Source organism: Achroia grisella, unplaced genomic scaffold (assembly GCF_030625045.1).
Source record: "Achroia grisella isolate CSIRO2021 unplaced genomic scaffold, CSIRO_AGI_Agris_v1 utg642, whole genome shotgun sequence".
NCBI lineage: Eukaryota > Metazoa > Arthropoda > Insecta > Lepidoptera > Pyralidae > Achroia > Achroia grisella.
The window spans coordinates 4,481,159-4,494,444 of NW_026712979.1; the positions used below are offsets into that span (position 1 = coordinate 4,481,159).

Sequence of the window (13,286 nt, forward strand, 5' to 3'; positions counted from 1 at the left end):
ATTTAATAAACATTAAATTTTATATATAAAGTATAGGTACTTTATATATAAAATTTAATGTTTATTATTTTAAAAAATAAAAGGTAAAGGTAAGATATATTTATGTAGATTATATATTTATATTACCTACTTTGGTAATATAAATATATAATCTACATAAATATATAAAATGAATACCGACAAAATTACATGTCTACGTATGGCTAACACATTACGCATATATACGCAATTTGGTGCCTTTTCTGGATGACCATTATCTTAGCAATAACAGTAATATAAATGTTGCATACTTATAATATGCATTCGATCATAACAGGAGAAAGTTCTAATTATCTATATGCAACAAATAGTAGTACCTACATCACAGAGACAGGCAATATGAATCATAGAGTAAGCTTTCATTTGTGTATTTGATACGGAGGCGTAATAAGGGTAGGTGTTTCTCCTGAGCTAATCGGCGTTTATACATTATTCTAAAACAATATAGAACAATAGACTTTATGATAGTAGCATAAAGACCATAATAATATTTACAAACATGAATAACATTGACAAAATGGCACAACCGAAAGTGTTTGGTATTATCTGTTGCACGATTACGCTGAAATCGATATAAAATATAACAGTCTGACAAATTTGCGGTTAGAAAACGATACTCACTATTAGAAAGAACGGTGAAACGTTGATAGTACAACGTACTATTTATTTTATTTTACCCTGCCTATAACGATATGCCATCAAAAGTAATAACATAAAAATATGTACGTGCTTTATTTTATATTTGATTGTTCGTTACCTATAAAGAACTTTATTCTGAAATTGTATGAAACTGGAGCTTCTACGATAAATTTTCTATAAAATAATCCTTGAAGTAGCCCGTTGTTTGGTATATGTAAGCGTATTTGTATTTGTCTGTATCATATTTTTGTGTAGTAAAATAATCTACGTCTCTACACTACCTACTACTACAACGATGTTCATAAATTATTTAATATTCTGTGCTACAAAAGAAAACACGATTCTGATCTTCATATAATTAATAGGCTCTTCAAGAGAGAAGGAAATTGGTAAAATTTTTAGAATTCCATTACATGCACTGTATAGCAATTTCTTCGTGAGTCAGTCACTATAATTTCAGATTAGGAACTGCTCTCCGCTATATGGACTGTATCAAACATATTTATTGGATTGTGGAATCGTGTTATTTTAATTTAACAAACAAAATAATGCTATATCTGCCTCCCTTATATAAACATGACAATAGTGGGCAATCGTATACTCATTGGATTACGTACACGTTATTTTTTTATTTAGTATGAGCACTAACTAAAGAACACACTATTTACATAGATATTATATAAGAATAGTTGTAAATTGGACATCATTCATATAAAATTATTGTTGACACGTGATAGTATTTCTTACTGAAAACAAACCTTTTAATTTCTGTGAAATTAGAGTTATTATAATATAAACAAACAATTTGGTACCCAGTGTGATTACACTGGTCAAATCGAAATCAAATTTATTTCTATTGACAGGTTATTATATAATATGTTTGAATTTTGAAATCATATTATTATTTATATATTTATGGAGTCGAAATTTAAAAATGTTATTGATACTTTGTTAATTATACTCACAATGGATATAGATTTTGATACTATCACTTACAGCACGTACAATAGTCATCTAATAGCAATTTACAAATTGCGCAAAACGAACATTAAAGTTTAATGGAAAACTCTCGGATTCTCATAAAGCTACCGGTATCGATGTAACACAAAATTAGTTGATGCAATCGAAATGAGGTAAAAAATGAACTGGATTGAGTGAGCAAGTGATGTAAGCTGAATGGATGATAGTATGACACTAGAATCTAATAATAGTTATTAAAATATTATTATCGATTGAATTAATCCATATAAACAATGAATAATATTAAATTAAAAGATTCAAGAATTATAAATTTTTAAAATTCAAATAAACTTTATATATATAAGCACTTGAAAAGTCATATAATTTTAATTTTATTGCTCATCCCGAAAGCAGAATCATCACAAGAAGTACAATCAAGAAATTTGCGTGTTGCTTTTTTTAAAGAAATGTTCAGCATTACATATTTAGGATTATCTGTGAATACAAACAACCAAATAGGAACATTGACACAAGTAAATAAATAACAACTACATGAGTAACAAAATAAATCACTCTTATAAGAGTGCCATCCATTTCGTCTATCCATTCAAGGATATGTTTCTATGTTATTTAGTTACAAATGGCAATCACATAAAAACTTCAGTGATTTCTTTAAAAATCTATTGATAGGATATACCAGAATAGTCGAAACTAGTACATACTTAGTACAGATAATGTAACAGTCTGATTAGCTTACCCAGTGCAATGTTCTGCCTAAGTGCGACACTAAACGTTATCTATGACATTACATTAGTTGAACACGAACCGTTTTCCGCACTTTCTTTTTTGGGATAGAAACTTTTTTCATCGTCAACAGCCAGTGTTGCTAGTTGCTACACGCGATTAGGCACAGTGTAAGAAAATTATCCAAAACGAAGTAATACTTGAGGCCACGAGGCAATGTTTCGCAAGTCTAAACTGTACTGCCTGATAATACTGTACATTGCCAACTAGGTTTTACCACAGACACGCGATCAGTCTATACTCTATATCTGTAGGTATCTAGAATTATTATGTCATATACGAATATTGGCTGTTGATTACGATTTATATAATACTCGCTACCTGCCCCGGCATCGCACGGGTAGGTATTATACATGTAAACCTTCCTCTTGAATCACTCTAACTATTGCTTAAAAATGCATTAAAAAACGTTTCGTAGTTTAAAAGATCTAAGCGAACAAGCAGCGGAAGCGAGTTCTATGTAAAGATTGTATAAAATAATATAATTTTAGATTACTAACAAGAAAATAAATGAAAAAATTTGAAATACTTCTAAGATAATGAGAATTATAATTTACAACTTTGTCTCTAATAAGGAATAGATAGGTATCGTGGACTGGTGACATGGAAATTCATTTTCACACACGTATGTATATACAATTAATAAGAGTTTGACACATTCAAGTCGTGTCAGATACATACACAACAACAGGAACAAGGTAGATATCACGAGCTCCGTAGCTCGTTATTATGGTTAATATACAATTTATCGAGCAACGTTCACGCGAGCACCAGGCCGCCCCTGGTACCCTGGCACCGACTGTCAGCTGCGACATGAACATGCGACCTTTAGAGCTATAAAGTATGTTTTATATCTGATTAACATCTATCTAGTCGTTACTAATACACAACTGAAGCTGTTTAGATTTGTCTCCTAGGAATGGAGATATATTGTTTCTTTTTGTTGTCTTATACAAATCTTGTTTATATCTTTGTAATTATGTATTATTTTCAATACCATGCGAAAATACAATATAATATTTAAATAGAAAAAAGAACTACCTACAAATAATTACATAGCCACCGATCGATTGCGCTGTTTATTTAACACACTTTAGGTAACCAATAGTTAACAAAAATGAAGATATTCACAGAACTAAAACAACCGATATAGTTAAAAAGATTAGTAAGGTGATGTCGCAAGAACCTAGCCAAATATGTTATGAATAACGAGAAAAAATTAAAATCTTTCAGAAATTAACGATGACGTATGGGGCTGAACATGGTGCAATAAAATGATCAATAAAGAATTAGCCAATATAATCCATAATTTGCCTTACTGCGTATAAGCAAGTGGAAGCGTGGGATTTAATTACTTGAGCTCCGTGGTTCGTGCAAATTAAATTGTGTCAAATGCTTGCCCCACAAAGCATTGTCTCATCGTGGGATCAAGAAAACTATGATTGTTCATCGGTAAAGTGAACTGCTGGCAAAATAGAAAATGGCGAACAATGCCGTATTATATGTTTCCCGCGCCGAACCACTCGGAACCAGACAAAGAATGATATTAACGAGTATGTTCATAACTAGCATGTAAGATTTGCAATTTTACCTCGCTAGTTAACTATACTTTCACAGCACGTGTCAGGACTTTTAATCAGCTAGAGTTGTGCTTGTAACCTTCTTAACTATAATTTCAATTATCACGTTGCAATGGCGACACGTTTCTACGGCAACAAGATTCCAGCAATCAGAAATCTATAGTTTCATAGGTTTTCCTTGGTTCGTGATACACTGTATGCATACACAAAAACCGTTGCACATCGTCCAGATTCAAAGCTTACATTGCCGCCGATGGCCGTAAAGATAAATAACTCTTAATCTTAATCTCTTGGTACCATGAGTATTAAAACGGTAGGCGACGACATCGAAATAAATATCGAATAACGTCCTTATAAAAAGAAACCTGCCCAATGAAAAACCTCCATATATTTCAGTTGGTTAAAATTTATGTTTGCTAACACTGTAATTTAACCGTAATACTTACGATTCTTTCAAATCGTTTTGTGTGGGCTACAGACAAAACAATTGACCACGTCGGGTCCACGTCTCAGTAGGCAATCAAGCAATTAAGCGAATCAAGCAATATTGCATGAAACGAGTAAGATTTACTAATGCAACATAAGCAATAATTAAATTGATATTTCTTTTAGATATAATAAAACACAGAAGGCTATCGATGTCGAAGTCATGTTATGTAAACGATGGCAGAGTTATTGCAAACAATCTGTCTCTAACAGATTGCTGAATTTATCGGTTAACCACAGGTAGATCACGTTTTTAGTTACTTGCTGTGTAATACCCATTACTACTAATCAAGCAACTGTAGAAAGGGCGAGTTTACTAATTTGACTGCTTTTTCTATATATGTGTTACATAAATTCATTGGTAGACAATTCTACATCCATTTCGATGATTCGGATTTTCAACAACAACAAGGGATTGTAAAAAAATATGTAAAGAATTTTTTTTTTTTAGGAACAATCATCAAATAATTACTACTTTCATTTTGGTTAAATCCTTCAGAACTTTCCATAATATTTGAGGTTTCAGTCATATTACATCAAGCATAAATCACACATTTATAGAAATGAATTCAACAGAGAAACTAACAAAAATTTAATACAAACAATATGGCATGCAAGGCATTTTTATGTAAAGAAACAATGTGAATGAAAACAAGATATTTTAGGTATTCATGGAGGCACAGTGTAGTGGATGGAGTGTAGTGTATAATATGTAAACGAAAAAGTATTTGCAATTAATACATTCTTATATATTGTTGTTTTGTTTACCATATAGTCAACATTAATTCAGAAATAAACTTGCAAAAATATTTCATTACTTAATATTAAAAGTAATTGTCACAGCTTAGACCATACCTTATCTTAAACAAGAACTTAAGATAATTGGTGAATTGTTTTCTTTTAGAAATTAACATTGGTGCAATTAATTAATCATTATTATTACATAGGATAAAATAAAGTCGCAGCCGCTATTTGTCTGCCCCTATTGTATGCTTAAATCTTTCAAACTATGCAACAGATTTTTTTTAATAGATAGTGATTCCAGAGAAGGTTTATATATATAATACATGTCCACCCATGCAATGCTGAGGAGAGTAGCTAATAGTCAATATAATGAAAAAGCAATTAAAAATAAAATTTCTTTCTGCTGCTGCTGTGACTGCTTAATTCTTGTTTAAATAATACATTTGCGACAGATTTAATTATGTGGTTTAGAAATATGAAAGGACTGTGAATTAAGTAAAAGTAATTTTTAATATGCTGTGAGGATATAAATTAATATATTAAGATTACCAGAAAACAATATATACCAAAAAACATAACAACAAAATTCTAGATGATGAAAGCTAAATGCTAAATTTAACATAAACATTAAATTTAACAATTACCTTCCATCATCTAATGTGTATAAATTTTATCTTTGCTTGGTACAGTACAATTTTTATAGTTTCGTAGATAAGTAAGTATATAAATAACTATATTCACTATAATATATCTATATAGAATTTAGCAAACCAAACTTATGACACAGAATTAATCCTATATGAAGGATGCTGTAATATGGGGTTTAATCATTGGAAACAAACAAACAAATAAGGACTTTGTAATTACAAATGACTACTATTAAGTATGTTAAACAGAAATTACTTAAGTATGGAGCAAATAATGCATATCCTCTCGTTCCGATAAAAATAAACATAGTTACGATTAGTCAAAAATATATGTAACCACACACCAATAACATATAAAAATAAATATTTTTATAGGTTATTGGTGAACATTTAAGTACAAAATTAATTTTAGTTATAAATATAAAGAAATGAAGAAGAAATAATTAAGAATTCAATATCAACAATTGACATTATCCCTGTCCATCCAGGAAAACAACTGTAGTGGTGTTTGTTTATTTATTACTAATATTGTGCTTTTTAGATAATGTTTATTTTTTGTTGAATAATAAATGAATTACATGCTGGGTAATATATTCATTATCAACAAATAATCCAAAATGTATAAATAATAATTAATGTTCTGAATTCAATTTTTGATCATTTACATATTGTTTATTATGTTAAAAAAAATAATGGTTGTTATATTGTACCATTGAAGGACAGGCTCACAAACCATGACATATGGTTTGTGGGCCTATAGTGGCAAATTCACTAAAAATTAACCTACCACAATGGTTTCCCGGGAGAACTGTGTGAATGTCTATTCAACATGGCATATAGCTGTCAAAGGGGTCACTTGCCCCAATAAACATGTATTTAAACAAATTGGTAATATAAGAAATTATGTTATAATTAATACTCTCCTTTTATTCAGAGGATTAAAGGAAGTCAATAAGATTGATTTAAAACCACAATAACATTGATTAATTACTTCATCAGTGAAGTAATTAGTAGTATCAAATAAATATTTTATTTTAGGTATTAAATATTAAGCTTTGCAATCAAGCCACATGATGGTCATGTAATGTTGCAAGTTCCTGTAATACATTATTAACAATATTTCCAATAAACACCTACAAAAATTAATTAAAAATATGTCAAATTATGTTATTTTCAGTGTAATAAATTATTATATACCAAAAATGAATTGTCATCATCATCATCCTTTAATCTAAAACTTAGATAGTAAACTTTAGATAAATTTGTACATGTAAATTGGATACATTTATATCTGTAATGAATATTTAAATACATAAAAGGACATACTGGTAAGGAATTTTCTGGTGTTTGTAAATAGAAGTACAAGACTAGTAATAAAACTCACCACATTGTTGTAATTGAAGGCTACAGCTCCAGGTGCGAAATACTCGGTATTCATCTTGTCCCCCATGATGACTCAATTGAACACTAATTAACTAAAGTTTCTAAATCACACACGATCATTACACATTCAATATGACTTCAAACTACATTATACACAGTAAGTTTTCAATAACATTGGATAAATTTTAAGACCGTTGGGAGCGTCCTAACCAGCATTTTAGGATCCTATCAAATCTAGGCCAGTGAAGAACACAAGTTTATGGAATAAACATGATTGATTAAAACTTTACAGTAAATACACAAATATATGTTAAATACTCATAATAGGAACACGGAGTTATTTGCTATTAATTCTTTTAAATATATTGAAGTGTTCAATTTTATTGACAATACAATTTACCTTGACACACTTCTAGTTCACAAATGTCAATCAGAACAGCCATTTTGATTCACCACAGATTATCTGATCCACAGATTAATATAACCATAGACCAAAGAAAACTAAACGAATCTACAAAATTATGATATTTTTTTAAATAGCTAATTCGTTTGTTCGCAAAAAAATTACTTCTATTAAATTTATCGTTATATAAAAACATATATAAACACTAAAATTTTCATTTAAGTTAAGTGTTCAATAAAGATAAACAAAACAAAGCAAAAGAGAAGCAATCTTTCTAGGATTACAATATAACCTATGAATAACTTGTTAAATTTCGGTGCATAAATTACGAATCCAATATTAAAAAATAAAATATAAATTCCTTGTGTTTTGAACATAATAAATTGTCTAAGTATTATCTAAGTTATTTCTGTTTGTTTCAAATCGAAGTTTGTTTGGCAGTAACAGAAATTTCAGACATGATTGATATTTGACTGATGAAAGTCATTCGGTATCTCCGAATCCGGTATTGTCATTCACGTCGGCTTGATAATATTGTTTTGTTTTTTCTGTATTTGTTTTTACATCTTGATCTTGGTACTTTTTCGTTTATCTTCGTTTCTTTATTAAATAGTTCTTACACTTGACACTTTGTTTTTAATTATTATTAATGATATATATAAATACAATATTTTAAACTTTATGTTGTAAAAGTATGCATAATTTAGAATCAGATAGTGAAGACGACCTTCCTCCTGGTTGGGAAGAAAAGTCTACCGAAGATGGAAATGTTTACTTTATCAGGTACGTAATTGGTTTTTTCACAATTTTTAGTGGCTCTGCATGAAACCACCGTACATACAATTTTACAAGTAAATCTACTAATCCTTGGAATTAGAATTGGCTTAACTGTACAATCTATACAATCCATTTGAGAGTTGTCTAAACAAACTTTTGTTGAAACAAAAACCAAATAACTATGAATATAGTTCTAGTAGATCTACTGCTGTTTGTCTCAAACAAATAACTTGGACAAAGCCACAAATATTTACTTTAATATTTCAAAATTTTGTTTTCATTTGGCATTCATTAGCCAATCTGAAATTGGATTGTTTCATCATTTAATAATTAGTGTATAAATGGAAATATAATATTAGATACTTTTTTTTGACAAGTGTGTTTGTTCTATGAATATTGTGATGATTAATGGCATTTAATAATGAATTAATGAAGCAATATATTAAATTTTTGGCTTAAACTTCTCTAATCTCATTCCTCCAAGTACTGATTTATAAATAAAAATTTAGATGATTTTTAACTTAACATACTTGTTTTAAATTAATTGTTCTTTACAATATTCAGAAGAGGAAAAATCCTTATGTATTTTAAATTAATAATTACCATCAACTTACTTACATTACTTGATGTAATTTGGAGAAAACTTAAATAAAAATAGAAAACACCTTGTTTTTGAATTTACATGTGAATTATATAAATATAACATAAACATACAAGTATTTAAACTTATAGTATATATATATATATATATATATATATATATATAAATATTATAATATTCATTGTTATTATCTAATTACAGTACTTGCTCAAAAAAAATACAGTGGACCCATCCTCGGACTGGAAAAAAGAAAGTTATACCTAAGGAACTACCGTTTGGATGGTCCAAAACTATAGATGAAACTGGTAAAACATTGTATACACAAAACAATACTGGTAACACAACTTACATAGACCCACGACTAGCTTTTGCAAAGGAAGAGAAGAAACATGTATATGACTTTAGACAGAAATATGATGGATCATCTACAGCTTATCAGGTCAGATCTATGTCATAAGTGATGTTGTTTAAGATGAATTAAACCTTACATACCCATGCAAACCTTTTATATCTGATTAGATTATTCATCTGATTTTTCAAGATAAAAGGTGGACTATGTCTATCATATCCACACATCTAATTACATTAAGATACATCCAGACTTTTAATTATGATAATGTAATAGTTATATAATGTAATAGCAGTGACTGGAACAACATGTAGAGGGAAATCATTAGACAGAAGCACAGAGGAACATGGAGTCTATTGGAGGAGGCCTATGTATTAAGATAAGCTGAAGAACTGAGGCTGTCAAATAGCAATAAACAAAAACATCATTAACTTCACTATTAGTATTAAGGCTATAGATAAATAAATAGTTATATAGATAGACATAATTTTGCATTTATGGTAATGGTATGGTTATTACATTTTTTTATTATTTTTAGATATTACATGGAGTTGATTTATCAGGAAAATGTGCATTAATAACAGGTTCAAATTCTGGTATTGGTTATGAAACTGCAAAGTCCCTAGCCAGACATGGTTGCAGTATTATATTTGCCAACCGGAACATGGAAGCTACACAAACTGCAATACAAGAGATTGTAACAGAGACTAATGCTTCAGAAGACAATTTAAAAGCTGTCCATTTGGATTTAGCATCATTACAGAGTGTGAAGAAATGTCCGCTGGCTGTAAAAACCATTTTTGAGTAAGCTTACATATTAAATAATATGATGTTGCTGTTCTAATTTGTTTTCATTTTTTTTCTATTGTCATTACTTAAAGTATATTTGAGAGAAATGTAGCTTCTGTTTAACAACATGTATTGTATACACAGTATGTTTTGTGATTTCATTCCTGTATTGTATGTTGTTGTTTTCTGCATTTAGCCTATATTGTGTTATGTATTATACATTTTTTATGTAATTGGAATGGCAAACAATTTGATAGTGAGTTGACAGGACCACTGATATTTCATTGTCATATGGTGCCTGCTGTAACTCTCAAGCATTGCATGCCTCCATATCTTGTAATGTCACTGACTTATCTCAATTACCCTTCAACTGAAACACGTACAAAGTAAAACTCAGTGACTTATCAAACTATGTTTTATTTTTCAGTCATCTTGATATTCTAATATTGAATGCTGGAGTATTTGGACTGCCATATACAGAGACAGGCGATAACTTAGAGATGATATTCCAAGTAAATCATCTTAGTCATATGTATTTAGCTCTGCTTTTGGAACCACTATTGAAGCATAGCAGTAGAGTTATTTTCGTTTCTTCTGAATCACACAGGTTGGTAGAATCTATATATTTTTAAATTTAAATTTAATTTGAAATGCTGTAACTGGCAAGTTCACATGGTCTCGAATGAAGTATGGTATGAAAAATTCTTCATTGACACATAAATATGAAACTGTTAAGTATTTACCAACATATTTAATGGTAGTTTATGTAGATGTTTTGTAATATAATGTGATTATGTATTATTAATGTAATTATGTTTTACATTTTTCAGATTTGCAAGTTTAAAAAATACATTTACAAAACAAACCATTTCAGTGACCAGAGACCAGTACAGTTCAATGATGGCTTATAATAATTCTAAATTATTCAATATTTTAACTGCAAAGGTAAGCTAAATTATTACTATGAATAAAGTATTGTTAGGTAAGGTAGGTAAGATAAGCTAAATTATTACTATGAATAAGATATGTATTTAAAATCATACAGAGGTATCTGTATTACCAAGATATATTAATTGGTTGGAATAAAAAGTAGCCTGTTCTCCATACCACATGCTAAGTTTCATGAAAATTTTAAACAATTTTCATGAAACTTAGCAATGATCAGTAATAAACCAGTAATGCTCTAATCAGGAGGTAAGAATAGGAAATAAACTCACAGTTAATTATGTATATCTAATAGACTGAATTGTAAGCAGGCATACAATAATCTCGGGTTGCAACAAGGAGATTTAAAAGTGAATTATGAAGGTAGGATTAATTTTAGTATTTAGAATTTTTACTATTTTTTATTTGTTAATGGAAACTTTTCTTTATCAAGTAAAGTTTTTTATCTTATGTTGTAGATCCTGAGTGAAGAATGGCGAAGTAAAAATGTACGTGTAAATTCGCTTCATCCAGGGAACATGGTATACACCAACCTCGGCAAGTCTTGGTGGCTGTTTAGAATGGTTTCTTTTCTTATTCGACCTTTTACTAAGTCCTTGGTAAGTATCTATATATTGCAACTAATAAACTAATACTAACAACATAAAGTAATTACTAGCAACACTAAAAGTTTTTGTAACACTAACAGAAGTTGTTCCTAAGATTAGCGTAGTCACACAACTAAACTCAGATTTATATATTAGTATGTATGTACTTGATAACGTCTATCAAATCAGACCGTTTTTTCAATCAATGGATATGATTGTTTTACGATGTATGTATGCTGATTAATACTGATGACGATATATTTTCGTCATTTTTTTATGTACTATGATGGTGACATACAAGTATACGGCCCATCTGATGGTAAACGGTTACTGTAGTCTATGCACGCCTGAAACACTATGGGTGTTACCTGCGCGTTGGGGACGCATGAGAAACCTTAATATACCCCTCTAAATAAACATTTCAGCAACAAGCATCTGCCACGTCGGTGTACGTAGCGACATCGGCAGATCTAGTCGGAGTAACCGGACTTTACTTCAACAATTGCTTCTATTGCGAGGAGTCAACCTTAGCTCGAGACAAGGACATAGCCAATGAAGTCTTCGCCATGTCACTCAAGATGATCGAAGAACGAGTGGGTTCAGATGGTATTGAGAAATATATGAATAAATATTGCCATGAAAAAACTCAAGAGATAAGGTAGTGAGTTACTATTTTTTAGCCTTAATAGAGTTTCGTATTACCTACTATGAATTGTTTACAATAATTATAGAACTCATATGTTCGGTCCTAAAAAATGTATGACTCCCAATAAGTCAATAGTACCTACGATAATAAAACAAATGAAATCTTAAGTTTTATGTACTAACTGCTATGATTGGGTAAATTAAGGAGCAGCAGATAGATAGTTTATTACTACTATTTAAATTTGCTCGATCCTCATCTCTACATTTGTATCAGTACTTATACGGGAGTCGCATACGGATCATGATTTTTATGCAATGAAAGGCGAATAAGTCCGTTATTCTTTAGTAACATGCGTCCATTTTCAGAAAGTATATAAATATCCATTTTAATGCAGAATTATATATAAGGAGGAAAGAGGATAAGAGGAATTATATATTAATAAGTTTATAAGGAAAATTATTATTGTTTAAAAATAAAGTACATTAGTTATACCAATTGTTTTAATAAATTTATAGACAAAGCAAAGGACTACATAACTATAATCACAGTAAGTTTTAGGTACTTACTAAAGACTATATCTGTGGGAAGAGGATTGTTAGTATCGAAAGTATTGTTAGCAATGTAGGCAAGTCAACTTATACGCAGTCTTCCGTAGAAACCACCACTAAGTATTAGCGATATACCTTAAAGGGATAAGTAATCTGACTTCGTGCTCATTATGATCCCCCTCATTAGTGCCTCGGCAGTGTATATCTACCATTAGCGCAGGCGGGTGCACTATTCTATTATCCATTAAAATACTATAACAGTCATGCTCTGCTTGACCAATCAATGTTATGTTTAGAATAAGGCAGATTCAACGTTCATTAGCGACAATTTTGAGGGATAACTGTAACGTATACTTTTA

The 13,286-nt window shown here is 29.9% G+C and overlaps 2 protein-coding genes across 2 annotated transcripts in view; one reads left to right on the top strand and one right to left on the bottom strand.

Annotated features, from left to right (window-relative positions):
• The window catches only part of LOC131849457 (uncharacterized), an 86,884-nt gene extending 79,183 nt beyond the window's left edge, over positions 1–7,701 (bottom strand). The window contains exon 1 of the mRNA XM_059199537.1: positions 7,284–7,701. Coding sequence (XP_059055520.1) covers positions 7,284–7,349 — 66 coding nt within the window. The 5' untranslated portion in view covers positions 7,350–7,701. The remainder of the gene's footprint in view (positions 1–7,283) is intronic.
• Positions 7,702–8,180: 479 nt separating this feature from the next.
• Positions 8,181–12,599, top strand: LOC131849447 (WW domain-containing oxidoreductase). Its single transcript, XM_059199526.1, has 7 exons — positions 8,181–8,468; positions 9,265–9,502; positions 9,951–10,216; positions 10,629–10,808; positions 11,032–11,146; positions 11,605–11,745; positions 12,159–12,599. The coding sequence occupies exons 1-7, from the start codon at positions 8,380–8,382 to the stop codon at positions 12,393–12,395; spliced, it is 1,266 nt and encodes a 421-aa protein (XP_059055509.1). The 5' UTR covers positions 8,181–8,379; the 3' UTR covers positions 12,396–12,599.
• Positions 12,600–13,286: the final 687 nt, after the last annotated feature.

Coding starts and splice junctions, on each gene's coding strand:
- LOC131849447 (XM_059199526.1), top strand. CDS start 8,380: ATGCATAATTTAGAATCAGATAGTGAAGACGACCTTCCTCCTGGTTGG. Junction 11,147..11,604: donor TCAATATTTTAACTGCAAAG/GTAAGCTAAATT, acceptor CTTATGTTGTAG/ATCCTGAGTGAAGAATGGCG. Junction 11,746..12,158: donor GACCTTTTACTAAGTCCTTG/GTAAGTATCTAT, acceptor TAAACATTTCAG/CAACAAGCATCTGCCACGTC.